General features: G+C 56.1%; 2 protein-coding genes, 1 long non-coding RNA gene and 1 pseudogene across 6 annotated transcripts; 1 reads left to right on the top strand and 3 right to left on the bottom strand.

Annotated features, from left to right (window-relative positions):
• Positions 1-797: 797 nt before the first annotated feature.
• LOC134807319 (uncharacterized) lies at positions 798-7,221 on the bottom strand. Its single transcript, XR_010147412.1, has 6 exons — positions 6,898-7,221; positions 5,290-5,417; positions 3,345-4,534; positions 3,155-3,253; positions 2,468-2,629; positions 798-1,795 (listed from the first exon to the last, which is right to left on the bottom strand). It is a non-coding gene; the product is annotated as an uncharacterized LOC134807319 (long non-coding RNA).
• An 8,125-nt stretch (positions 7,222-15,346) lies between these two features.
• On the top strand, positions 15,347-17,202 carry IFITM3 (interferon induced transmembrane protein 3). Of its 2 annotated transcripts, none has more exons than XM_063782601.1 (2): positions 15,347-15,709; positions 16,284-17,202. In XM_063782601.1, the coding sequence occupies exon 2, from the start codon at positions 16,472-16,474 to the stop codon at positions 17,153-17,155; it is 684 nt and encodes a 227-aa protein (XP_063638671.1). In that variant the 5' UTR covers positions 15,347-15,709; positions 16,284-16,471; the 3' UTR covers positions 17,156-17,202.
• Positions 17,203-21,445: 4,243 nt separating this feature from the next.
• Positions 21,446-23,266, bottom strand: IFITM1 (interferon induced transmembrane protein 1). 3 transcript variants are annotated; one of them, XM_063782400.1, is made up of 3 exons: positions 23,029-23,266; positions 22,364-22,723; positions 21,449-21,799 (listed from the first exon to the last, which is right to left on the bottom strand). In XM_063782400.1, exons 2-3 carry the CDS (start codon positions 22,547-22,549, stop codon positions 21,608-21,610), a joined length of 378 nt encoding a protein of 125 aa, XP_063638470.1. In that variant the 5' UTR covers positions 22,550-22,723; positions 23,029-23,266; the 3' UTR covers positions 21,449-21,607. The 3 variants fall into 3 exon arrangements, with proteins under 3 accessions (NP_001185687.1, XP_063638470.1, XP_054516994.1); XM_054661019.2 differs by having other exon boundaries at positions 22,364-22,720; positions 23,029-23,079; NM_001198758.1 differs by lacking the exon at positions 23,029-23,266 and having other exon boundaries at positions 21,446-21,799; positions 22,364-22,680.
• A 2,455-nt stretch (positions 23,267-25,721) lies between these two features.
• Positions 25,722-26,722, bottom strand: LOC134807317 (uncharacterized; annotated as a pseudogene).
• Between the last annotated feature and the right edge of the window lie 109 nt (positions 26,723-26,831).

Genomic DNA, 26,831 nt, shown 5'->3' with positions numbered 1-26,831 from the left:
AAAGGGGCTCTGGTTGCCAGGCGATTCGAGGGCTGGAACTGCCGGCCCCACCCTCAGCCTGTGGGGACGGGAGAGGGACCGGATTGAGTCAGTCCCTAGGGGAATGATTTAAGCAATCGTCCGTACATAATGAGGCCTCCATAGAAAACCCTAATCAGCAGAGGTCCAAGAACTTAGATGTTGGAAGCTCTAACTCATCGTGTTTGGGTTTAGCCAACACGCGATTAGGTTTGGTTTAACCCACACGTGGGTGTTAAAATCCTGACAAGAAGCAAGAATGTGTTCACCACAGAAGTCCGGAGTGGTGGCCTTTGGGATGGGAGGGGTGGTTGTCAGGCCTCTGAGCCCAAGCTAAGCCACCGTATCCCCTGTGACCTGCACGTATATACGCCCAGATGGCCTGAAGCAAGTGAAGAATCACAAAAGAAGTGAAAATGGCCTGTTCCTGCCTTAACTGATGACATTATCTTGTGAAATTCCTTCTCTTGGCTCCTGCTGGCTGGAAAAGCTCCCCCACTGAGCACCCTGTGACCCCCACCCCTGCCCGCCAGAGAACAACCCCCTTTGACTGTAATTTTCCTTTACCCACCCAAATCCTATAAAATGGCCCCACCCCTATCTCCCTTCGCTGGCTCTCTTTTTGGACTCAGCCCGCCTGCGCCCAGGTGATTAAAAAGCTTTATTGCTCACACAAAGCCTGTTTGGTGGTCTCTTCACATGGACGGACGCGAGTGAAAGTCGTGACTGGGCAGGGACAGGCAGGCATCTTCTCAGGGATGGGTAATGCACCATTTTTTGACTAGGGTGATAGTTTTTTACTTTCGTATTTTATACATTTTGCTGTAAATTTATTAAATTTCACAATAGGGAAACGTTAAAAATATACGCACCCATCAACACAGACTTTAAACACACCAGGCAACCACAAATAGAAATGCTGGGAGAAGTGGGTTCAGCAGTAATCATATTTCTGAAGTCACCAAAATTCTGCCAGGAAAAGATCTGGAGCATCTGTGAGGCCAAGGCTACGATCTCCAGTGAGGGTGAGACTAAGCTGAGGACCTGCAGATGACTGCTGCAATGGCCATCTGCATCAGCCAGGACAGGCTGTGTTAGGCTGCGTAACAAATGGCCCCACGTAATTACGTCCCGTGCACGCTCCACTCCCACTAAGGAGGACTCTGCTCCCCACCCTCATGCAGAGGCCCAGGCGAGGTCACACCTCGACGTGCGTCTCCGTGGTCACTGAGGCGAAAGGAAGGAACTCCATGGGAAGACACAACCCTGCCATCTGCCCAGAGGACAGCCGAAGGTGTCTGATGAACAGCACCAATGCGCACCACATCCAGACACCTGCGAGGTACTCGGAAGACTGCCCTTCCTGCAGGCAAAATACACCTGCTTCCTCAAGGGCAACCCGGTGTCCTCCAGCTACACGAAGGTCAAAAGTACACAAGTTGCCGCGTCCAGCCTAGCTGTGTCTCCTCCCAAGCTGGAGGGCCCTGAATTAAAAAGATGAAGAGTTTTCTGCCCATGCCCCGAGTATTCAACCAAGGAGCAGGGACAGGGGCTTCGACGGTTTGGAAGGGAAGAAGGCAGATCCCAGCAGTCATGCTCTTCAGCAACTCCAAAGTCCCAGGGGTGGCTGGGTGAGGACGCTGACGCCGGGGAGCAACTTCCGGGAAGAGATGAGGGCTGTGCTCGGTGGAGAGGACACTTCCCATCCCCACGGTCCTCCGTGGCCCCACAGGGTGGGTGCTGGAGAGTTGAGTGGCTTCCTCAGCCCCTTTCTTGCCTATAGAGACATGGGGGGGCCCAAGGGCTACTTTGAGTCTCAAGTTGTCACAATCTCTTTGGATCCAGCCTGTGTTTTTAGGACAGTGCAGCTCTTTCAAATCTTTGATCAACTTTTTTTTCTTTTTCTTTTTCTTTTTGAGGCAGGTGTCATGCGCGTCCATGTGAAGAGACCATCAAACAGGCTTTGTGTGAGCAATAAAGCTTTTTTTTGTTTTGGAGACGGAGTCTGGCTCTGTCCCCCAGGCTGGAGTGCTGTGGCACGATCTCAGCTCACTGCAAGCTCCGCCTCCCGGGTTCATGCCATTCTCCTGCCTCAGCCTCCCGAGTAGCTGGGACTACAGGCGTCTGCCACCACGCCCGGCTAATTTTTTGTATTTTTAGTAGAGACGGGGTTTCACCGTGTTAGCCAGGATGGTCTCCATCTCCTGACCTCGTGATCTGCCTGTCTCGGCCTCCCAATGTGCTGGGATTCCAGGCGTGAGCCACCGCGCCCGGCCAGCAATAAAGCTTTTTAATCACCTGGGTGCAGGTGGTCAGCGAAGGGAGATGGGGTGGGGCCATTTTATAGGATCTGGGTGGGTAGCAGAAAATTACAGTCAAAGAGGGTTGTTCTCTGGCGGGCAGGGGCAGGGGTCACAGGGTGCTGGGTGGGGGAACTTCTGAGACTCACTGTCCAGGAGAAGGAATTTCATGAGGCAATGTCGTCAGTTAAGGCAGGAACTGGCCATTTTCACTTCTCTTGTGGTTCTTCAGCTGCCTCAGGCCATCTGGATGTACATGTCCAGGCTTGGGCTCGGAGGCCCGACAGCAGGGTCTGGCTCTGTCACCCAGGCTGGAGTGCAGCGACGTGACCGATCAACACTCAGTGCAGCCTCGACCTCCTGGGCTCAAGCAATCCTCCCACCTCAGTCTCCTGAGTGGGTGGGACCGCAGGCATGCACCACCACCACTGGCTATTTTTTCATACTTTTTGTAGAGACAGGGTCTCACCATGTTGCCCAGGCTGGTCGTGAACTCCTGGGCTCAAGTGATCCACCCGCCTCAACTTCCCAAAGTGCTGGGATTACAGGCGTGAGCCACAGCACCCGGCGTAAATCAGCTTTTTAAACTTCAGTCTGATTTAGTCAGGTCCCTGTGCCGGAGTCACACCTGCTTGTCCTCCCTGCTCTTGGCTTTGCTGCATTTCCTTCCTTGGCCGTCCTCAGCCCCCACTGCCCCCTCCCCCTAGAATCTCTCTGCACAAAACGTGGCATCAGGTCAGGCTTGAGACCATGAATCACTCCCTTAGTCTCTTTTTCTTGGAGCATTTGGTGCAATAAAAGGGCTTTCCTGGGCCATTCCCTTGGCTGGATCCTACCTGGAGATTTGTCAGCGGTGGGTGCGGTGGCCTGCTCTTGATTCCATCCTAGCCGCAACCGCTGAGATCGACATTTGAGGGTCTCTGCAGTCTTCCCTCCTGCTGGTCAGGATGGAAAGGCAGTTGCCTCTTTTAACCCACAAAGTCCCCCCTGGGTTTTCTCGGTTTCCTTTCACACCTGCTCACCCACCGGCCAGTTCTCTCCTGAACTCATGATGCCAAAACCCACATCTGGCCGCAGACAGCACCCGCAGAACATTCACTGCCCGGCCTCAGAGTCCAGGGCTCACATTTATTAGGTTCTTGCTCCGCCTTCCAAACACCCCACCACGTCCTCCCTGCTCCGCCTGGCCCGGGCAGCACTGCCCCGAGTCAGCCAGGATGAGCCAGGATGAGCCAGGATGAGCCAGGCTGTGCGGTGGTAACGAACAGCCCGACACTCAGCCGCTGACTCCCTCCAGTGTGGGCCTGTGGCGGGTATGGGGTCTGCGCCTCGTCCTCGCCCAGCCGCCCGGGTTGGGGAGCCCCCAGCATGTGCTGCCAGGCCTCCGAGGTGGGAACGGGAGGTGGAGTCACGCCTGATCTCTTAGCACCACCTCTCATGCCCACAACATCTCACTGGCCACCTCAAGTGACAAGCTCATGCCAAGCTGCAAAGGGGTGGGGAAGAAAGATTCCAGCAAGAAAGCTGGAGGCTTGGGGAACAGCACTGATGGGCCTCCCCGTGCACCTTGGGCGCCTTGAGGCACCGCACGTGCTGTGGGGTGTGTGCCTGTGAAGAGGGCAGGGCCGCACTTGGGAGGGAGAGAAGGGGAGTCGCTGCCCCGGGGAACAGCAGCTGCATTAGAGCAAGAAGGTCAGGGCACCCCCATGGGGCTGTTCGACCGGAAGCTCGAGGAAGGGGCTTTTCACCCTCGTTCTGACCCAGAGCTTCTCTGAATCTGTCCTGACCGCCTGCAGGCATTGGTGAAGCTGGCCCAGCAGCTCCTGGAAGGCACCCTCTAGCTGCAACTCCAAAGGGGCTTTTCCGCTGCAGCTCCCACCACGGCTGCTGAAGAAAGGGCTTGGGAAGGAAGGAGCTGTGGCCATCCTGAGATGCAACCTCATTCTCCACACTGAGCCTGCAGAAAGACAGGGCGCCCACTTACAGAGACGATTTCAGATTGCTTTTGTGGAAGATGAATGCTCAGATGCTCTTTATTTCTCTGTGAATTAAAACCCTAATTTAAACATTAGCTGGGCATGCTAATGTGTGTGTTACTTGGGAGTTCCAGCTACTCGGGAGGCTGAGACAGGAGGATCGCTTGAGCCCAGGAGGTGGAGTCTGCAGTGATCTGTGATGGTGCCACTGCACTTCAGCCTGGGTGACAGAGTGAGACCCTGTTTCAAACAAAGAAACAAACAAAACCCACAAATCAAAACAAAACAAAAAAAACCTCTATTTATTCCTTACTCTATTTTTTGGCCATTAAGAGACCCCACAGAGACTTGCTTTTTCCTTAAACTGCTAAGTCACAAAATTCTAGAGCTTACTGTGAGAAACAAACTCACTCGTCCGAACCCAAAGAATGGATTTAGAAATGCAGAAGACAGCAAAAGTGAGACTTTTGATGATGGTCTTGCAAGATCAGGCATCTATCTGATGGGCAGGCACTCACAGCACAGTCACAACCAGCGATTTATCCCCCAGTGCACAGGCCCCTCCCCCGCATCCTTATAGGCTGAGTACTGTGGGGTCACAGTCTTCCCATTGGTTGTTGGGCAGGAGCTTTAGGTGTCTTCTTTTGGGTTGTCCTGCTGCATTTTGTTGCAGCCCACAATGCATTGCAATCCCAGTCAGCCCAGGGGCTCTGTGTATTTGACTTATGAGCTAAGTAGCTGGGCAGGCTGATAAGGACAGACAAACCGAGCTATTTTGCAGGCTAGTAAACTTTTATCTTAGACTAAACTTCCCTGGTTTGGGTAAGGGCAACTAAGTGGAGGGAGAAGGGGAGGGAGAAGGCTGACAAGAAGGCATCAGCTATCCAAGCAGGGGCCTAGTATATCCTGTTTCTTCTGTAGTTTGCTGACCTAAGCTGATTTAAGGCACTTTGTCTTGGAAATGGACCACTGTATACATTATTTCCTTCACTTACTTAGGAAGAAGAAGACAGGCCGGGCGCGGTGGCTCACACCTGTAATCCCAGCACTTTGGGAGGCCGAGGCAGGCAGATCACAAGGTCAGGAGATTGAGACCATCCTGGCTAACACGGTGAAATTCTATCTGTACTAAAAATACAAAAAATTAGCCAGGCGTGGTGGCGGGCGCCTGTAGTCCCAGCTACTCAGAAGGCTGAGGCAGGAGAATGGTGTGAACCCGGGAGGCATAGCTTGCAGTGAGCTGAGATTGCGCCACTGCACTCCAGTCTGGACGACAGAGCGAGATTCCGTCTCAGGAAAAAAAAAAAAAAAAAAAAAGAAGAAGATATATTTTTTTACAATCCAGATAAATTTTTAAAAAATCAGTTTTGTGGCTAGGCATGGTGGCACACACCTGTAATCCCAGCACTTTGGGAGGCTGAGACAGGCAGATCACCTGAGGTCGGGAGTTCGAGACCAGCCTGACCAACATGGAGAAATCCCATCTCTACCAAAAGTACAAAATTAGCCTGGCGTGGTGGCTCATGCCTGTAATCTCATCTACTTGGGAGGCTGAGGCTGGGAATTGCTTGAACCCGGGAGGCAGAGGTTGCGGTGAGCCGAGATCACGCCATCGCACTCCAGCCTGGGCGACAAGGGTGAGATTCCATCTCGAAAAAAAAAAAAATTGGTTTTGATTGGGTGTTAATTTGAGTAGGTTCACAGAAATATCAACCTTATTTTCCTGTGCAGTGAGAACATTTTGTTTTCCTAATGATGACCAGGTTGTTCTCATCTCTCTGATTATTAGCCTGTCCTTGGAAACCATTAGAAAAAGTCTTAAGATTCCCAAGATGTCAGGTACAAATGCCACCTTCTGAAGTTATCGTGTTTGAACGGCAGTGGGGAAGCCACTTGAAGCACTCACACCAAGGCGGGGGTCAGGGACTGGCGGCAGCGAGCCCCCGCTGCCCACTGCCCAGAGGCCTGCCCCGTGCCATACGAGGCATATTTGGAGAAGGCTCCAAGCCTCAAAGATACAGCTCCTTTGTGGCCAGGAGACCCAGCTCTAATTCAAGAAAGAAGTGAACCCCTGAGAGGAAGCCGGAGTCCTGGTGGACTTGCGGGAGCAGATCTCCAGGCCAGGACCCTCACTTCTGGATGCACGGCGGCTCCCCCTGCAATGCCGCCAGTGGAAGGGGCCAGTGACATGAGCGAAGAGGGTGGGCCCTGCACACCCAATTCTAAATCTTCCAGTACCAATGTTTCTAAAAAAGCAAAAGTAAATGGGTGATATTTGTTTTAATAATCTATTTTTTTAAATTTTAATTAAAAAAAATTTTTACGGATTCAATTTTAATTAATTAATTGCTTTTAGAGGTGGGGTCTCTGTCATCCATGCTGGAGGGCAGTGGCACCATTACAGCTCACGGCAGCCTCAACCACGCGGCCTCAAGCGATCCTCCTGCCTTGGCCTCCCAGTGCTGGGATTACAGGAGTGAGCCACCATGCCTGGCCAGCAATCTACTTAAACAAACATATCCAAAATAGTTTCTCAACATATCATCAACAAAATATACTATTGATGAAATACTGACATTTTACAAAGAAATTTTTTTTCTCACCAAATCTTCAAAATCCAGCATGAGCTTTGCACTCACAGCAGTTTGAGAATGGAACTGGCCGCGTTCCAAGGGCTCGGTGGCCACAGGGAGCTCCTCAGAGCGCAGCCAGGCCAGAGGCTGCACCGAGGTGCAGAATCAGAGGAGGCACCGGAGACCCCAGAGTCCAGTCTGAGACGGCACAGGGAGCAGGTCTCTGGTGGCCTTGACAAGCTCCAGGATACGGTGGGGAGGGGACTGGACCCTGGGGACCTCAGAGCAGAGCAGGGGAAACAGGAGCCCCACCTAGGGAGAGGGGGCCTCCTCTCCAGGAACCCCAATCAAGACGAGCCTCACGTGACTCCCACTTCCTCTTGGAGGGTGCAGGGGCCTCTCCTGAGGTGAGTTTAGTTTCTGATTTTTTCAGGGGAAACTTCTCAGCACATTGTCCTTGGCCAGATGCCACAGGAGCCACTGACCCAGTGACCTCACCTCATTCTGCTCAGATTGCACCCCCTGTCCGTGGGGCACTGAGGCAGGAAGAGGAAACTGCTGTAATCTCAGGAAGCTTTTGGCCAGTGGGGCCCTAGAGCCCTGCCCAAGCCCTACTGGGTGTGGCCCCGAGTCCAGGAACCCCCCTCCCCCCCGACCCTCATGTCCCCTCGACCTCTGTGGCATTTTATAAAACAAAGGGGCCCCGGAAGGAGGAAGGAGGGGGTCACACGTGTGAGCCCTGAGCACTGAAGCTGCCCCCACAGGCCCTGGAATCCTCCCCGTGTCCCAAGACAGCCTCCTCTTCAGTCAGTGCTCCCTGTTGTCCCCGGTCCTGGGCCTGGAGGGCTGCTGTGGGGCAGGAGCAGTGGCCACTGGGTCTCTGACCTGCACCAGGAGACACGGGGAGGCTTAGGCCTCTGAACCCACATAGAGCAGGACCGCAGCCCCAGAAAAGGGAAGATTTCAGCAGAGGAGGCCTGTGACGAGAGAGGCGAGGGCTTGAGGGGCTCCCTGTGGGGCCTGGAGTGTGGAAGCCCCATTGGGGCCTGGCAGACCTGTACCAAGACAGTGAGGTCCTGCAGCAGCTGGGGTGAGGAGAGCAGACTCCCAGGCCTGGTAAAGCACACAGGGGCCTCTGGCACCCCTACAAGAGGAAGTTGGAGTGGAGACTCCCAGGCCTAGTAGAGCGCACAGGGGCCTCTGGCAACCCTACAAGAGGAGGTTGGAGTCACCTGACGCTGTCCTGATGTGGCTCCTGCAGAGAAGACTCCTTACTTAGCCCACAGTGCTCCCACCCGCCCTGACACCGTCCTGATGGGGCTCCTGGAGAGAAGACTCCTTACTTAGCCCACAGTGTTCCCACCCGCCCTGACACCGTCCTGATGGGGGTCCTGGAGAGAAGCCTCCTTAGCTCACAGTGCTCCCACCCGCCCTGACACCGTCCTGATGGGGGTCCTGCAGAGAAGACTCCTTACTTAGCCCACAGTGCTCCCACCCACCCTGACACCGTCCTGATGGGGGTCCTGCAGAGAAGCCTCCTTACTTAGCCCACAGTGCTCCCACCCGCCCTGACACCGTCCTGATGGGGGTCCTGGAGAGAAGCCTCCTTACTTAGCCCACAGTGCTCCCACCCGCCCTGACACCGTCCTGATGGGGGTCCTGCAGAGAAGACTCCTTACTTAGCCCACAGTGCTCCCACCCGCCCTGACACCGTCCTGATGGGGGTCCTGGAGAGAAGCCTCCTTACTTAGCCCACAGTGCTCCCACCCGCCCTGACACCGTCCTGATGGGGGTCCTGCAGAGAAGACTCCTTACTTAGCCCACAGTGCTCCCACCCGCCCTGACACCGTCCTGATGGGGGTCCTGGAGAGAAGCCTCCTTACTTAGCCCACAGTGCTCCCACCCGCCCTGACACCGTCCTGATGGGGGTCCTGGAGAGAAGCCTCCTTACTTAGCCCACAGTGCTCCCACCTGCCCTGACACCGTCCTGATGGGGTCCTGCAGAGAAGACTCCTTACTTAGCCCACAGTGCTCCCACCCGCCCTGACACGGTCCTGATGGGGGTCCTGCAGAGAAGCCTCCTTAGCCCACAGTGCTTCTACCCGCCCTCAATGTATAACTTCACGTTCAGAAATGTGTTACCCCCCTCCTCAGACCTCACACAATTCACGAATTTCCAAACAGCAGGAAACAGAAACTTCTAAGAAAGCAGAACCCTTGAGTCCAGGTGGGAGAAGGTGCCTGAGAAAACAGCCCTGCCAGAGACAGTACCCCAGCATCCGGACGTTACTCCACAGACGGCCACGTGAGAGACCGGGAACCACCCTTCCCACGGTACCCCAGCGTCCGGACGCTACTCCACAGACGGCCACGTGAGAGACCGGGAACCACCCTTCCCACCGTACCCCAGCGTCCGGACGCTACTCCACAGACGGCCACGTGAGAGACCGGGAACCACCCTTCCCACCGTACCCCAGCGTCCGGACGCTACTCCACAGACGGCCACGTGAGAGACCGGGAACCACCCTTCCCACGGTACCCCAGCGTCCGGACGCTACTCCACAGACGGCCACGTGAGAGACCGGGAACCACCCTTCCCACGGTACCCCAGCGTCCGGACGCTACTCCACAGACGGCCACGTGAGAGACCGGGAACCACCCTTCCCACCGTACCCCAGCGTCCGGACGCTACTCCACAGACGGCCACGTGAGAGACCGGGAACCACCCTTCCCACGGTACCCCAGCGTCCGGACGCTACTCCACAGACGGCCACGTGAGAGACCGGGAACCACCCTTCCCACGGTACCCCAGCATCCGGACGTTACTCCACAGACGGCCACGTGAGAGACCGGGAACCACACTTCCCAAGCCTTCTGCACTCCCAAAAACATCAGCTTCCCGGAAACCTGAGACATGCTCAAGGAAGAGCACGGTGTGAAGTCAGCTGTGGGTGGAGGATGACCCAGGTGCCCAGGCAAGAGACTGAAGGCACAAACTGTTTCAGTATAATAAAGCAAATAGAATAAGAACAGTCATAGAGTCATAACACAAATTAGATATAGAGATGATCACGGACAATTATCAATCGTTATTATAAACATTATTAATCATTAGCTTTTAATATTACTCTTTGTTCCATTACTATATAACCTGGGAATAACCGGCGGGTATAGGGTCAGGTGCTGAAGGGACGTTGTGAGAAGTGACCTAGAAGGCAAGAGGTGAGCCCTCTGTCACGCCAACATAAGGGCCGCTTCAGGGCTCCTTGGTCAAGCGGTAACGCCGGTGTCTGGGAAGGCACCTGTTACTCAGCAGACCGTGAAAGGGAGTCTCCTTTCCTTGGAGGAGTCAGGGAACACTCCGCTCCACCAGCTTCTTGTGGGAGGCTGGATATTCTCCAGGCCTGGCCTGCAGTCATCCGGAGGCCTAACCCCCTCCCTGTGGTGCTTGAATGATCACACTCCTTGTCCACTTTCATGCTCCTCCCGTACTCCTGGTTCCTCTTTGAAGTTCTTAGAAGATAGCGGTAGAAGAAATAGTGAAAGTCTTAAAGTCTTTGATCGTTCTTATAACTGCATAGAAGAAAACGCTGACGTATGCTGCCTTTTCTCTCTGCTCGGCTACCTAAGAGGGAAAGGCCCCCTGTCCTATGATCACGTGACTTGCTTCACCTTATCAATTACTTGGACGACTCACCCTCCGTACCCTGCCCCCTTGTCTTGTATTCAATAAATATCAGCGCAGCCAGCCGTTCGGAGCCACTAGCGGTCTCCATGTCTTGGTGGTAGTGGTCCCCTGGGCCCAGCTGTTTTCTCTTTATCTGTTTGTCTTGTGTCTTTATTTCTTACGATCTCTTGTCTCTGCACACAGGGAGAACACCCGCTAAGCCCCCGTAGGGCTGGACCCTACACAGGAAGTCCCCTTCATTGCTGTGTGGACGTGATAGATAAAGTGTTCTCAAGCTGGAAAGATTTAACAGATTGGCCCCTCGGGGACCTGGACATTGAATATTTTACTGATGGAAGCAGTTTCATACTAAGGGGAGTCTGCCGAGCTGGGTATGCCGTGGTGACTTTGGACTCAGCAGTAGAGGTACCGTCTGTGTCTGCAGAAACTTCTGCTTAGAAAGCAGAGCTAATAGCTCTGACAAGAGCTCTCTGGCTAGGAAAAGAGCAGAACGCAAGTGTTTACACAGATTCCAAATATGCTTCTGCCACTTTGCATGTTCATGAGGCTGTTTACAAAGAATAAAAGACTTTTAACGGCTGGAAGTGAAAAAACAAAGTATAAGGAGGAAATTCCACCACTGTTAAACGCTGTGTGGGCCCCAGAAGAGGTGGCAGCGATGCACTGCAAGAGGCCCTGAAAAGCAGCAAAACAGAAAGGCAGACGAAGAGGCAAACGGGCTGTAATGACAACTCCACCTTCTAGAGAGGAAGCCTTAGCTATGCCTCCCGCTCCCGGAGATTCCCCTCCTGGGGATCCCAAGGTCCAATCCATACGAAAAGGCTTGGTTTGCCCACAAGAATAAGAACTACATTGAAGAAAGATGGTAAAAATTCTCCAACGGGAGGCTAGCCATACCTGGAATGGTGGCCCTCAGATTTGTAAAACAGTTCCACTGGAAAAAAAAAAACAAAAAACCAGCACTAAAGACGTTATTAAGGCATCATTTCTTTTTTTTTTTTTTTTTTTGAGATGGAGTCTCGCTCTATCCCCCAGGCTGGAGTGCTGTGGCGTGATCTCGGCTCACTGCAAGCTCCGCCTCCCAGGTTCACGCCATTCTCCTGCCTCAGCCTCCCATGTAGCTGGGACCACAGGTGCCCGCCACCACACCCGGCTAATTTTTTTTTGTATTTTTAGTAGAGACGGGGTTTCACGTGTTAGCCAGGATGGTCTCGATCTCCCGACCTTGTGATCCGCCCGCCTCGGCCTCCCAAAGTGCTGGGATTACAGGCGTGAGCCACCGCGCCCGGCCCTGTTAAGGCATCATTTCTATGTGCCATGGCTCACTGCTATTACTCGAGCCATTTGTAAACAAATGGTGTTAAATTCGTGCTCAGAACAATCCACGACAAGGGCCTACTCGGCCCCCAGGAGTTCGGGAAACAGGAGCCAGGCAGCCATACCCTGTGAAAAACTGTGGTACGGACTTCGAGGAAGTACCCTGAGAGGGGGGTTATCAGTGCACGTGGGTGTTCATCTGCACCTTTTCAGGAGGTTGAGGCCTTCCCCACCTGGACAGAGAAGGCACTAGAAGTAACCAAGGTGTTGTTAAGAGACATTATTCCCAGATTTGGACTGCCTCTAACTCTAAGATCAGACAATAGCCCAATATTTATGGCTGAAATAGTTCAGGACTTAACTTGATTATTAAAAATAAAGTGGAAATTACGTACAGCTTACAGGCTGCAGAGCTCAGGTAAAGTGGAATGCATGAACTGGACACTCAAGCAGCTGCTAAAGAAATTTTGTCAAGAGCTGGGCGCGGTGGCTCACGCCTGTAATCCCAGCCCTTTGGGAGGCCGAGGCGGGCAGATCACGAGGTCAGGAGATCGAGACCATCCTGGCTAACACGTGAAACCCCGTCTCTACTACAAATACAAAAAGTCAGCCGGGTGTGGTGGCAGATGCCTGTAGTCCCAGCTACTCGGGAGGCTGAGGCAGGAGAATGGCGTGAACCCGGGAGGCGGAGCTTGCAGTGAGCCGAGATCGCGCCACTGCACTCCAGCCTGGGCGACAGAGCAAGACTCCGACTCAAAAAAATAAATAAATAAAATAAATAATAACAATAAAAGGCCTCAGAGGGGAAGGGAATGAGGCAGGAAATTAAATAAAATTAAAATTAAAAAGAAAGAGAAATAGGTTTTCCTGTATCAGGCTGACTCGTCCCGGAGGCAGCAGCAGACACAGCTGAGACCCAGGAAAAGTCCTGATAATATTATCTAATGTGCTCTGAGACTCTCCCAGCACTCCCTCAACACAGGGAGAAGAAAAAACAAATTTTCCTTTGTTTTATGGAATGAGTTTATAGATTCCTGTTCTCTGTAACTAGTGACTTCAAGTATTCTGTTTTATCTAAGAAGTACAGTGAAGGTCATGAGACGCCTGAGCAGGCCTGAACACCAGCTGCCTGGGCACCATAGTGAAGGTAATGGGATAATCCAGCTGCCTGGGCACCACAGTGAGGGTTATGGGATAATCCAGCTGCCTGGGCACCACAGTGAGGGTTATGGGATAATCCAGCTGCCTGGGCACCACAGTGAGGGTTATGGGATAATCCAGCTGCCTGGGCACCACAGTGAGGATTATGGGATAATCCAACTGCCTGGGCACCATAGTGAAGGTAATGGGATAATCCGGCTGCCTGGGCACCACAGTGAGGGTTATGGGATAATCCAGCTGCCTGGGCACCACACTGAAGGTAATGGGATAATCCGGCTGCCTGGGCACCACAGTGAGGGTTATGGGATAATCCGGCTGCCTGGGCACCACACTGAAGGTAATGGGATAATCCGGCTGCCTGGGCACCACGGTGAGGGTTATGGGATAATCCGGCTGCCTGGGCACCACAATGAGGGTTATGGGATAATCCGGCTGCCTGGGCACCACAGTGAGGGTTATGAGATAATCCAGCTGCCTGGGCACCACAGTGAGGGTTATGGGATAATCCGGCTGCCTGGGCACCACAGTGAGGGTTATGGGATAATCCGGCTGCCTGGGCACCACAGTGAGGGTTATGGGATAATCCGGCTGCCTGGGCACCACAGTGAGGGTTATGGGATAATCCGGCTGCCTGGGCACCACAGTGAGGGTTATGGGATAATCCGGCTGCCTGGGCACCACAGTGAGGGTTATGGGATAATCTAGCTGCCTGGGCACCACAGTGAGGGTTATGGGATAATTCAGCTGCCTGGGCACCATAGTGAAGGTAATGGGATAATCCAGCTGCCTGGGCACCACAGTGAAGGTTATGGGATAATCCAGCTGCCTGGGCACCACAGTGAGGGTTATGGGATAATCCGGCTGCCTGGGCACCACACTGAAGGTAATGGGATAATCCGGCTGCCTGGGCACCACACTGAAGGTAATGGGATAATCCGGCTGCCTGGGCACCACAGTGAGGGTTATGGGATAATCCAGCTGCCTGGGCACCATAGTGAAGGTAATGGGATAACCCAGCTGCCTGGGCACCACAGTGAGGGTTATGGGATAATCCGGCTGCCTGGGCACCACAGTGAGGGTTATGGGATAATCTAGCTGCCTGGGCACCACAGTGAGGGTTATGGGATAATTCAGCTGCCTGGGCACCATAGTGAAGGTAATGGGATAATCCAGCTGCCCGGGCACCACACTGAAGGTAATGGGATAATCCAGCTGCCTGGGCACCACAGTGAAGGTTATGGGATAATCCAGCTGCCTGGGCACCACAGTGAGGGTTATGGGATAATCCGGCTGCCTGGGCACCACACTGAAGGTAATGGGATAATCCGGCTGCCTGGGCACCACACTGAAGGTAATGGGATAATCCGGCTGCCTGGGCACCACAGTGAGGGTTATGGGATAATCCAGCTGCCTGGGCACCATAGTGAAGGTAATGGGATAATCCGGCTGCCTGGGCACCACAGTGAGGGTGATAATCCGGCTGCCTGGGCACCACAGTGAGGGTTATGGGATAATCCGGCTGCCTGGGCACCACAGTGAGGGTTATGGGATAATCCGGCTGCCTGGGCACCACAGTGAGGGTTATGGGATAATCTGGCTGCCTGGGCACCACAGTGAGGGTTATGGGATAATCCGGCTGCCTGGGCACCACAGTGAAGGTTATGGGATAATCCGGCTGCCTGGGCACCACAGTGAGGGTTATGGGATAATCCGGCTGCCTGGGCACCACACTGAAGGTAATGGGATAATCCGGCTGCCTGGGCACCACACTGAAGGTAATGGGATAATCCGGCTGCCTGGGCACCACAGTGAGGGTTATGGGATAATCCAGCTGCCTGGGCACCATAGTGAAGGTAATGGGATAACCCAGCTGCCTGGGCACCACAGTGAGGGTTATGGGAGATGGGGTTTCACCGTGTTAGCCAGGATGGTCTCGATCTCCTGACCTCGTGATCTGCCCGCCTCGGCCTCCAAAAGTGCTGGGATTACAGGCGTGAGCCACGGTGCCCGGCAGAGGTGAGGGCTTTGGGGGAACGGTTGTGGGGCCTGGAGTGTGGAGGCGTCAGCGCAGGCCTGGCAGGAGCCCTGAACCGGGACAGTGAGGTCCTGCAGCTGCTGGCCTGGGGTGTGGAGACTCCCAACACAGCGGAAGTCTCCAGGACCCCCACACCACTAACAAGATGAGACTTGTGCTCCCTTGGGCTCTAGAGAGGAAGCCCCTCTTAGCCCTCAGCCCCTCTTTCCTCCCTATCCTAAAGTAATTTGATCCTCAGGAATTTGTTCCGCCCTCATCTGGCCCCGGCCAAATCCCGATTTGACAAATGCCAGGAAAAGGAAACTGTTGAGAAACCGAAACTACTGGGGAAAGGGAGGGCTCACTGAGAACCATCCCAGTAACCCGACCACCGCTGGTCTTCGCTGGACACCATGAATCACACTGTCCAAACCTTCTTCTCTCCTGTCAACAGCGGCCAGCCCCCCAACTATGAGATGCTCAAGGAGGAGCACGAGGTGGCTGTGCTGGGGGCGCCCCACAACCCTGCTCCCCCGATGTCCACCGTGATCCACATCCGCAGCGAGACCTCCGTGCCCGACCATGTCGTCTGGTCCCTGTTCAACACCCTCTTCATGAACCCCTGCTGCCTGGGCTTCATAGCATTCGCCTACTCCGTGAAGGTGCGTATGGCCCCAGGGAATGCTCAGAGGGTGCCGGTGAGCCTGGAGCTCCACCTGCCCACATGCTGCCCAGGGTGGGGACTTGTGTGTCCCTGTGACTGTGAGTTTGTGTGCACCTCTGTCCCGTGTGTGCCCACGCCAGCAGCTTTGTCTGTGTGATCTGTGTGTGTGTGTGGCTTGGGGAATCTGCCCAGTGCAGGTCTAGGAGGAGGCTCCAGGAGGCTGGCTGGCTGGCTCAGAGTCTGTCCCCGGCTATCCACTAGCCCAGAGCAGTTCTCCCTATAGCCCAGTAAGAAATTACACCCTCACCTTCCAGACTGGCACCCAGGCTCTCCCAGAAAGTGAGAAGGGAACTCACAGGTGACTTCACCCCATGGTGGGGAGAACAGCCTGTGCTGGGGCCAAGGCAGAAGGAGGATGAGCCCCGAGGCTCCTGGAGAGTCTGAGCCCGGGTGAGGAAGGGGAGGAGGTGGTCCCTGATCTCAGGGCGCGGAGAGCCAGTGAGGAGACGGAGCCATAGCACGCAGCTCTCAGCTGGGGGATCCTGGTCCCCTCACCATCTCCTCTCCCCCAGTCTAGGGACAGGAAGATGGTTGGCGACGTGACCGGGGCCCAGGCCTATGCCTCCACCGCCAAGTGCCTGAACATCTGGGCCCTGATTCTGGGCATCCTCATGACCATTCTGCTCATTGTCATCCCAGTGTTGATCTTCCAGGCCTATGGATAGATCAGGAGGCATCACTGAGGCCAGGAGCTCTGCCTATGACCTGTATCCCACGTACTCCACCTTCCATTCCTCGCCCTGCCCCCGGAGCCGAGTCCTGTATCAGCCCTTTATCCTCACACGCTTTTCTACAATGGCATTCAATAAAGTGCACGTGTTTCTGGTGCTGCTGCGACTTCACCTGGGGAGGGGTCTGGCTGAGGGTTCAGAGCGTGGTTCTGAGACTGAGCAGGTTGGTCAGCCCCTGCACTGCCCCTTCCAGCCTCCGTGCATCTCTTGGGCATGGGGCAAGTGCTCAGGCCTTCTGGTTTCGGGCCTCCTGCCTTGAGCAGCAGCTGGATCCAGGACCCTGGGAGGAGTTCCTGTGTCCTGCAGGTCTCAGCTCCTACTCAACGTGGGCTCTTTCCGGGAACGTCAGTGCTGAGTCCGGGACACCCTGGGCCCAAGGCCACGCTCGCGGCCTGTCAGCAATCCAGGCTGTCGGCTCGGGACAGAGGGAAGGGTTAAGCCCCCAGCAGGGCCAGGGAGGGGCAAGGTGGCACCGGCTCCCCAGCTGCTCCCAGGCCCTGCTCTGTGGTGCTGGGGACCTGGCTTTAGTTCCTCGGGGTGGAGGGAGCACCGCGCTGCCTGCCTCTGAGCTGTCTGGAGCAGCCAGTCCTGCAGATGTGGGCAGCTCAGGCCCTGTGGGAGGGAGGGGGCTTTGTGCCCAGGGTAGCAGCTGAAGGAGCCCCGGGCCTCGCAGCCCCTCCTGGGTGACCAGGTGCTGCTTCGTGGCAGCTGCCCCCTCCAGTCCAGCGGGTATGGGCCCTGCTCCCCCGTGGTGGGGGCGGCGCAGGAGAGTGGAGCGACCCTCATCGAAGTTACCTCTACCCGGGTCTGAGCCCCCGGACAGACACCCCCGCCCCGACCTGGTTACAGCTCCGTTCCCCGGTTCGGTCTCCGGTGTGCGCATGTGGGGTGTCCCCCTCGGGGGTCTCCCGGAGGCGAGTCCCAAAGGGGGCGAACTCCGAAGTGGGTCCCGGGTGGGAGGCGCGCGGCCCCGCCCGGCGGGGAGCGAGAAGCGGCGGAGGCGGGTGCTCAGCGGCGCCCCTGGCGGCGGCCGGCGCAGGTGCAGGTCCCGGAGGAGGCTCCGCCCGCAGCCCAGACCCCCGCGGGGTGGGCGGGACGCGGACCCTGAGACCCGCAGCGCCGGACCCGGACGGGAGCCCCTCTCCTCCCCCTCGGGCACGTCCCCGGCCGAGCCTTCCCGCCCTCCTCTGGGGCTCCCACCTCCCCTTCACCCGCGGGGGACCCGATTTCCGCGTCTCCTGGGCCCCTCCCTGGGCAGGGGGTCCAGCCGGAATCCAGGAGTGACCCGCTGGAGGACTTGGTGGCCAGGGAGTCACCCTGGGAGCCCGGTCCTGTGACCCCTTAATGGATTCTCTGCGCTCCTGGGCGGGCCCATTGGTCGCATCGGGGCAGGGGAATCGCAATAAGGAAAATGTCATTCACGCAGAGCCGGCTGCGGGGGAGACGGGAGTTTTATTATTACTCAAATCCTTCTCCCCAAAAACGTGGGGATCCGAGTTTCGAAGGATGATATGGTGGGTAGGCGGCCAGTGAGTCAGGAGCGCTGACCGGTCCGGTTGGAGATGAAGTCTTGGGGAGTCGAAGCTGTCTTCCCAACCCTAACCCAGCTCCTCGGTGGGGGCCGCAGGACCACATGAGCCAGATTGTGGATAAACCTGACCACGTTTCAGGTTTTTTTCTATCTACTGGGAGACTGCCTTTCCTTGGCGCTGGTTGCTACCAATTATTATTTTAGAGAAACAGTGCAACAACCATCTGACCATCACCTGAGGGGTCGCCTGACATTCCTGGTTGCGGGTGGGAAGCGCTCTCCTGTCCTGCTCAAGCCGGAGGAGCTACCTGCTGTAACAGTATCAGTGAGAAGAATTATTATAACTGTGAGCTGAGCTAACCCACCCACAATCTTGCCTTTGCTTTAATTATTCCTGGTTTTTGGGGCCAAGCTGACTTTGAGAGACATTTAGGCTATAGTTTAAATGACAACAGGCCTTGTGTGAAACTCAGCAGCTCATCATGATTGAGGACTAAACTCTGATTTTTTATCTTGCCCAAATTCCTACCTAAGGGGCTTGGGGAGTCATGCCCTACAAACCATAAATTCTCATCAGATGGGTTTTATTTAACCATGTATATCATGACTTACTTTCCAACCTGGCCCTGGCAGAACATTACGATATGAGGAAGAAAATACAAATATTTTGCCCCCAAACAAGTTTCTTTGCCATATTTTGAAATGGCCCCGGCAAAGCTGTTCTTTGTAGGGGGAAATTTGCAGCTGTAAAGAATCTCTATTAACATAGCTAAATGTTTTTCTTCCAGACCCTCCCAATCCTGAAGAGATTAACAGTCTAGCACCTTTTAGGAATAGGAAACATTCGTCATCTATTGTCTCTAAGGGCAGCCACTATAAGACTTCAAAAGAACTTTGGTCTCCATAATCTTTGTTTTAACCTGAACACCCCCTTTCTACCAATCCCAGGTCTTTAGACAAACTCAATGACTCAATCGTCAACCAGAGGATTAAATTCACCTGTAGCCTGGGGCACTGCGCCGCCCCCTCAACCCCCAGCTTTGTGTTGTCCCGCCTTTCCGGACCAAACCAATGTATTTTTTTTTTCAATGTATTTCTTAAATGTATTTCATTGATGCCTCATGTCTTCCTAAAATATATAAAACCAAGCTGGGCCCCGACCACCTTGGCCCATGTTCTCAAGACCTCCTGAGGGCCGTGTCACGAGCCACGGTCACTCATATTTTGGCTTAGAATAAATCTCTTCAAATATTTTACAGAGTTCGACTCTTTTCGTCCACATAATTTAGAGCTTAAGATTGGCCTTTTGAGATTCCCCCCCCCCCTTTTTCTTGCGTGCCTGACACCCATGGCTCCCCTTGGACCTGACAGGTCCTGTGGCCCCACCAGGGAGGGGCGACTCAGCTCGAGAGGACAGAAGGGGTTTATTAAACCCTTTTTTTGAGACGCAGAGTTCTCTGGCGCACAGGACAGGGTGCGTGGCGGGATCTCGGCTCACTGCAGCCTCCGCCTCCCAAACCCTTTCTTTACTGCAATGTCCTCGCGGGCAGGAAGGCCCCTCCAGCGGTTGCAAATGGATGCCCGCAGCACACACCCTCCCGGTGGGGAGGAACGCCCGCCGCACCCAGGGTCGGCCGGTCCCTTCCCCTCTCAGTCTCCGCCCTCTGGGAGGCAAACTTGTCCACGCCGGGGTCAGCCTGGCCGGTCCCTCGGCACCCCGTGTAGGGCACGTGTGTCCTCCGGCGCCTCCCGCCTTGGGCTCGGCGTCCTCCCCGTCCCTCCCAGGAGGGTTTCTCCCGCTGTGAACGCACCGCGTGTGGCCGCATTCTCCCGACTGAGAGCACCTGCGCCGTGCCTGGTCTTGCCCTTTTCCAGAGCCCGCGGCCGGAGTCTCCCCTGCGGAGGAGGAGAGGCCCAAGGCCGCTGCGGGCCTGGCAGGGGCTGCTGTCCACGGGGACCCGAGGAGTCCGCGGCGAGGAGCGGCCAGGCCGACCGGCTCTGTTCCCGCGGGTGCTGTCTGGGAAACTTCTCGGCTCCGGCCTCTCACCTCCCCGCGGCCCGCGCACCCCCGACGCCCGTGGGGACCGGGATCTGGCCGCGCTGCTGGGCCGTGGCGAGCTGGCGTTCGGCGCCCGGGACCCACGACGCGCCCTGCGTCTCCGACTTCGTGATGCCTCGGACTTCCCGTCACATTTCAAGAGTGCGGGATCCCGGGGCCCTCGCTGGCTGCACCAGAGGGGTCTCCACCTGGCGGGACCCTCTTCCCGAGCTCCCGCGGGGCTCCCGGTCGGAAGCTGCCCTCCCATGCCCTCGCGAGCGCTGCCCGCCTGGGGAAGGTCCCCGCACCCGCGCGCCCCGCGCCTGGGCCTGGGCACCTGGCTGCGCCTCCTCCCCGGGCCCGGCTGCGGCTGCCGCCGACCTCCCTGCCTCGGAGCGAGTGCCTTTCCCTGATCCCGCGGCGCCGGGCCCGCCCCTCACTCCCCAGGACCCCCGAGCCGGCTTCACTCCGTGGTCACGCTCGCGAAAGCCGAACCCCCGGCGAGAGGGCGCGCCCTCATGCGCGTCCGTGGCCCCCCGCGGGGACCCTCGGAGTTAGGGCGCCGCAGGGTGAGCGGCGCGGGGAGCTGGAGGCAGTTGGCGATGTCGGTACCGAGCTAGGTCCCGGGAGAGCCCTTCAGTACCGCCGGCTGAGGCGGAAGGCAGGCGGCGCTTCTCATCGCGGTCCCGCAGCCTGAGAGCCAGAACCCCCGAGGGACAAGGCACCCGTGGGAGGAGGGCCCCACCGCCACAGTGAGGCCCTGCCTTGGCCCCACGAACTCCTCCACCCAGGAGGCCAGCTGGGTTTGGGTTCAGACTTCAGAGTTTCCGTCCGACTTGGTGGAAAAGTCACTGGGTCTGACTGGCTTGTGTCTTCGGCCCATAGCGGGGGGGCCTCCGCCCCACCCTCGGGCCATTGGCTGCCCCCACCCCAGGGAAGCAGGGAAGATGCCGGCTGGACTGGAGGAGGCAGCTGCTAGGACCCAGCACACCTGGATCACCCAGGAGGGGCTGCAGCCCTGAGGTTCCTTCAGCTGCTACGCTAGGAACAAAGCCCCTGCCCCTCCCACAGGGCCTACGGTGCACACATCTGCAAGACCAGCTGCCCAGCCAGCTCAGAGGCAGGTTGTCCTGGCCCAAAGGTATTCTGGAGAGTGTGTCCTTACCTTGGTGTCAGAGAAACGCCCACCCCACGTTCCTGGTCCAGCTGCTGCCCACAGCAGGAGGCGGAAACCAGCAGATTCTGAGCATATCCCTGCTCCCCTGAGAGCTTCACAGAGGAGGGATACGGCTGTGCAGGGGCTGAGCACTGGGCTGTCTCAGGACTAGGCCGGGACCCCTCAGCAGGGCCCCCACTCCAGATGAAGTCACAGCATCATCACAAGCACGTGCACTTTATTGAATGACACTGTAGACAGGTGTGTGGGTATAAACTGCTGTATCTAGGGGCAGGACCAAGGGGGCAGGGCCAATAGCCCCAGCGTGCAGGGCCAGCATTGCACAGTGGAGTGCAAAGGTTGCAGGCTATGGGCGGCTACTAGTAACCCCGTTTTTCCTGTATTATCTGTAACATAATATGGTAGACTGTCACAGAGCCGAATACTAGTAACAGGATGAATCCAATGGTCATGAGGATGCCCAGAATCAGGGCCCAGATGTTCAGGCACTTGGCGGTGGAGGCATAGGCCTGGGCCCCGGTCACGTCGCCAACCATCTTCCTGTCCCTAGACTGGGGGAGAGGAGATGGTGAGGGGACCAGGATCCCCCAGCTGAGAGCCGCGTGCTATGGCTCCGTCTCCTCCCCGCCCTGAGATCAGGGACCACCTCCTCCCCTTCCTCACCCGGGCTCAGACTCCCCAGGAGACTCGGGGCTCATCCTCCTTCTGCCTTGGCCCCAGCACAGGCTGTTCTCCCCATCATGGGGTGAAGTCACCTGTGAGTTCCCTTCTCACTTTCTGGGAGAGCCTGGGTGCCAGTCTGGAAGGTGAGGGTGTAATTTCTTACTGGGCTGTAGGGAGAATTGCTCTGGGCTAATGGATAGCCAGGGACAGACTCTGAGCCAGCCAGCCAGCCTCCTGGAGCCTCCTCCTAGACCTGCACTGGGCAGATTCCCCAAGCCACACACACACACAGATCACACAGACAAAGCTACTGACGTGGGCACACACGGGACAGAGGTGCACACAAACTCACAGTCACAGGGACACACAAGTCCCCACCCCAGGCAGCATGTGGGCAGGTGAAGCCCCAGGCTCACCAGCACCCCCTGGATTTCCGCCAGGGCCATACGCACCTTCACGGAGTAGGCGAATGCTATGAAGCCCAGACAGCACCAGTTCAAGAAGAGGGTGTTGAACAGGGACCAGACGACATGGTCGGGCACGGAGGTCTCGCTGTGGATGTTGATCACGGTGGACCTTGGAAGGATGGTGCTGGGGGGTGCCCCCAGCACAGCCACCTCATGTTCCTCCTTGTGCATCTTCTGGCTTTGGGGAAGGAAGTGTTGAGTGAAGGTTGGAGAAGTGTGGTTTTCTGCGTGGAGCGAAGGGCCGCTGTGGTGTCCGGATGCTGGGACGGTGCTCAGTGAGACCTCCTTTCCCCTGTCGTTTCAGTTTCGCAGAAGTGTGTATTTCTCTTAAGTTTCTATTTCCTGCTGTTTGTAAATTGGTGAATTAGCCAGGGACCAATGAGGTGTGGTTTAACTTCTGGAGGATCAAATTACTTTATGGCAGGGTGGGAGGAAAGGCTGAAGGCTAAGGGGAGGGGCTTCCTCATCAGAAACTCAAGTCAGGACTAGTGACTTCCTAAGTGTTGGGTTTAGGGGGCCCTGGGGATTTTACCCAGGCTTGGGTTCTGTCCACCCCAGGCCAGCAAGTGCAGGACCTCACTGTCCCGGTTCAGGGCCCCTGCCAGGCCCCCACACGCCAGGCGCCAGGACAATCCCCCCAAAGCCCTCACCTCACTTGTCGCAGGCCTCTCTCCTGAAATCCTTGCTCTTTCCTCAGGCTGCAGTCCTGCTCTGTGCGGGTTTGGGGACTAAACCTCCCAGTGTCTCCTGGTGCAGGTCAGAGGCCTGGTGGCCAAAGTTTCCTGCCCCAAAGCAGCCCTCCAGGCCCAGGAATGGGAACTCTGGGGAGAACTGACTCCCCAGAGGGGAGTGTGTTGAGACACGGGGAGGATTCCAGGGCCTGTGGGGGCAGCTTCAGAGCACAGGGCACACAGGTGCCACCCCCTACCTTCCGGGTCCCAGCAATTCCCGTGGCTTTGGTTGGGGTGAGTGCTGGATGACCTAGGCGTTGGGTCCTAGCCATGCAGGAGAGACCTGGAGGGTTGGCAAAGCCAAGTCTGGGGCTGTCAGGCCTGGGCGCCCCTTCCCAGGGACGGGGAATTGTGGACTGACTAGCAGGAGGGAGCCCTCAGGCACAAGGATCATGAATTACAAATTGCAAATTACATAAAGGAAAAATCAGAGCCCAAAGGTGGGCCTGCAATTATTAATGTAATGTTCTTAAGTTCTCTTTCTGCTTTCGTTTCTGCCTGCTTTAAGTCTGCTGTTACTTTTCTACAGAGATAAAATCCACTGTTTGCATCCAACCATTTCTTTTTATTGTTTGTGTAAATCAATGAATTTGTATTACTATCTCATGGCTGGAGTTCTGAAGTAAAAGCCGTACTTTTGCTTGAGTGTGTATGTGTGTATATGTGCACATACACATATTTTGTTACGTGTTTTTGGCCACAAGTTACCATATTTAGCTTAAACTTAAAGAGTACTCATAAATTAAATAATAAGCCTAAATGCTTTTCACGTTCATGTGACTTAAGTAGAATCTTTAATAAGCTAGCTTTAAAATTACTGGTAACGTTAGAAATTGTGCAGGACGAGCCACAGACAAAACCCTCAGACATCGAGTTGAGGAAAGAAAGGGCTTTATTTGGCCTTTATTCGGTCAGGAGCATCAGCGGACTTAACATCTCAAACACTGAGCTCCAAAACCATCAGCCCCTCCCTACCCATTGCAGCTAAAAAAAAAAAAAGAACTAGCCCTCGCCCTTGCTTGGAGTCCCTGCTGGGCCTCCCCAAATCGCACACCAACCCCCCCCACCCTCCACCCACCCCTCAACAGGCCGCTGCCAGCCCCAGCCACATCCCAGGCCACTTAGACCAAACTATGTCTGGGTCCCGGCAAGCCAGGGGTGGATGTGGATGGAGCCGGCTCTGAGACATCGAGGGCTGCCTACACAAACTCCTCACAAGGCTCTGTGACCTCCTATCAAAGGCCAGACATCACTGCGGAGTGGGGTGGGGCTTGAATTTCCTGTGGAAGGTATTTTGGAAGCTTCTTTAAATCACGGGCGGTTTAGGAAGGAAAAAACTGCAGGGCACAAGAGGGAGACAGGATTCTGAGAGGCAGGCATGGAACTGAAACCACCTTTGCAAAAGTCATAACTGAGAATATGATGACAGTGAAGGAGGTCTGACCCTAACCGACTCCGCCTGGCTTCTAACCTCCAAGCTGCCCTTGCTCATCCCTGGGCTTAGCCTAAACTAATCTGGAGAGAAACAGTTTATAGATCAAGGCTGAACAAGCCCCCTTCCTACCTGAGGACCAGACTGCCTTTGCAGGACTAACAAATTAGCCACAAGATTAGAAATTATGGTTTAGGAGTCAGGCGGCTGGAGGATGCAAGATTCTGACCCCGCCAGCCCCTAAATTGCTCCCGGGGATCACAGCACTACTGTAGAACCTAGGATCAGAGTTTGAGATACTTTATAGACCCTGTACTCAATGGATCAGCTGGCACCACCTACATCCACAATCTTGCTCATGTGGTCCTGCGGCCCCCACCGAGGAGCTGGGTTAGGGTTGGGAAGACAGCTTCGACTCCCCAAGACTTCATCTCCAACCGGACCGGTCAGCGCTCCTGACTCACTGGCCGCCTACCCACCATATCATCCTTCGAAACTCGGATCCCCACGTTTTTGGGGAGAAGGATTTGAGTAATAATAAAACTCCCGTCTCCCCCGCAGCCGGCTCTGCGTGAATGACATTTTCCTTATTGCGATTCCCCTGCCCCGATGCGACCAATGGGCCCGCCCAGGAGCGCAGAGAATCCATTAAGGGGTCACAGGACCGGGCTCCCAGGGTGACTCCCTGGCCACCAAGTCCTCCAGCGGGTCACTCCTGGATTCCGGCTGGACCCCCTGCCCAGGGAGGGGCCCAGGAGACGCGGAAATCGGGTCCCCCGCGGGTGAAGGGGAGGTGGGAGCCCCAGAGGAGGGCGGGAAGGCTCGGCCGGGGACGTGCCCGAGGGGGAGGAGAGGGGCTCCCGTCCGGGTCCGGCGCTGCGGGTCTCAGGGTCCGCGTCCCGCCCACCCCGCGGGGGTCTGGGCTGCGGGCGGAGCCTCCTCCGGGACCTGCACCTGCGCCGGCCGCCGCCAGGGGCGCCGCTGAGCACCCGCCTCCGCCGCTTCTCGCTCCCCGCCGGGCGGGGCCGCGCGCCTCCCACCCGGGACCCACTTCGGAGTTCGCCCCCTTTGGGACTCGCCTCCGGGAGACCCCCGAGGGGGACACCCCACATGCGCACACCGGAGACCGAACCGGGGAAGGGAGCTGTAACCAGGTCGGGGCGGGGGTGTCTGTCCGGGGGCTCAGACCCGGGTAGAGGTAACTTCGATGAGGGTCGCTCCACTCTCCTGCGCCGCCCCCACCACGGGGGAGCAGGGCCCATACCCGCTGGACTGGAGGGGGCAGCTGCCACGAAGCAGCACCTGGTCACCCAGGAGGGGCTGCGAGGCCCGGGGCTCCTTCAGCTGCTACCCTGGGCACAAAGCCCCCTCCCTCCCACAGGGCCTGAGCTGCCCACATCTGCAGGACTGGCTGCTCCAGACAGCTCAGAGGCAGGCAGCGCGGTGCTCCCTCCACCCCGAGGAACTAAAGCCAGGTCCCCAGCACCACAGAGCAGGGCCTGGGAGCAGCTGGGGAGCCGGTGCCACCTTGCCCCTCCCTGGCCCTGCTGGGGGCTTAACCCTTCCCTCTGTCCCGAGCCGACAGCCTGGATTGCTGACAGGCCGCGAGCGTGGCCTTGGGCCCAGGGTGTCCCGGACTCAGCACTGACGTTCCCGGAAAGAGCCCACGTTGAGTAGGAGCTGAGACCTGCAGGACACAGGAACTCCTCCCAGGGTCCTGGATCCAGCTGCTGCTCAAGGCAGGAGGCCCGAAACCAGAAGGCCTGAGCACTTGCCCCGTCCCCAAGAGATGCACAGAGGCCGGAAGGGGCAGTGCAGGGGCTGACCAACCTGCTCATGAAAGGAGGGTCCAGCTGGGCTTCCTGGGTCGAGTAGGGGTTCAGAAAGCTGTGAAACACTCATTTCCTGCATCAGGACTTACTTCGGTCCTGGATGAAGAGTACTGAAGATACATGCCTAAAATATTCCTAACACCAGGATTTGTGCATGTGTTTCCTTCCCCAAGAAAGCTATAAACACCAAAATTCTGCTGTAAGCTTCCCTGTGTCCTCTCTCTCTCTCTTCCTTCCCCCTCCCCTAAAACTAAAAGGAATGTGACCAATGGACCTATCTATGCTCCCAATTCCAATTCCTTGTGAACATACTTTGTAAAGTCCTGTAAAATCCTGTCTCCTTTGCCATGCCGCTGCAAGGTCATAAAGTAGATAAAATTAGATAAAACCTAAGTTGCAATTCTGTTTTTCCTCAAAATCTAAGACATGTCACAAAATAATTTACTGCCTTTGTTTCT

This window comes from Pan troglodytes, chromosome 9 (assembly GCF_028858775.2).
Source record: "Pan troglodytes isolate AG18354 chromosome 9, NHGRI_mPanTro3-v2.0_pri, whole genome shotgun sequence".
NCBI classification, from domain to species: domain Eukaryota; kingdom Metazoa; phylum Chordata; class Mammalia; order Primates; family Hominidae; genus Pan; species Pan troglodytes.
This window is presented reverse-complemented; position numbering and strand designations above follow the sequence as displayed.

What these genes read in the sequence shown, in the direction of transcription:
- IFITM3 (XM_063782601.1), top strand. Translation starts at nt 16,472, where the DNA reads ATGACCTGTATCCCACGTACTCCACCTTCCATTCCTCGCCCTGCCCCC.
- IFITM1 (XM_063782400.1), bottom strand. Translation starts at nt 22,549, where the DNA reads ATGCACAAGGAGGAACATGAGGTGGCTGTGCTGGGGGCACCCCCCAGC. An exon ending in CATTCGCCTACTCCGTGAAG is followed by an intron (nt 21,800 to 22,363) that starts GTGCGTATGGCC and finishes CCTCTCCCCCAG; the next exon opens with TCTAGGGACAGGAAGATGGT.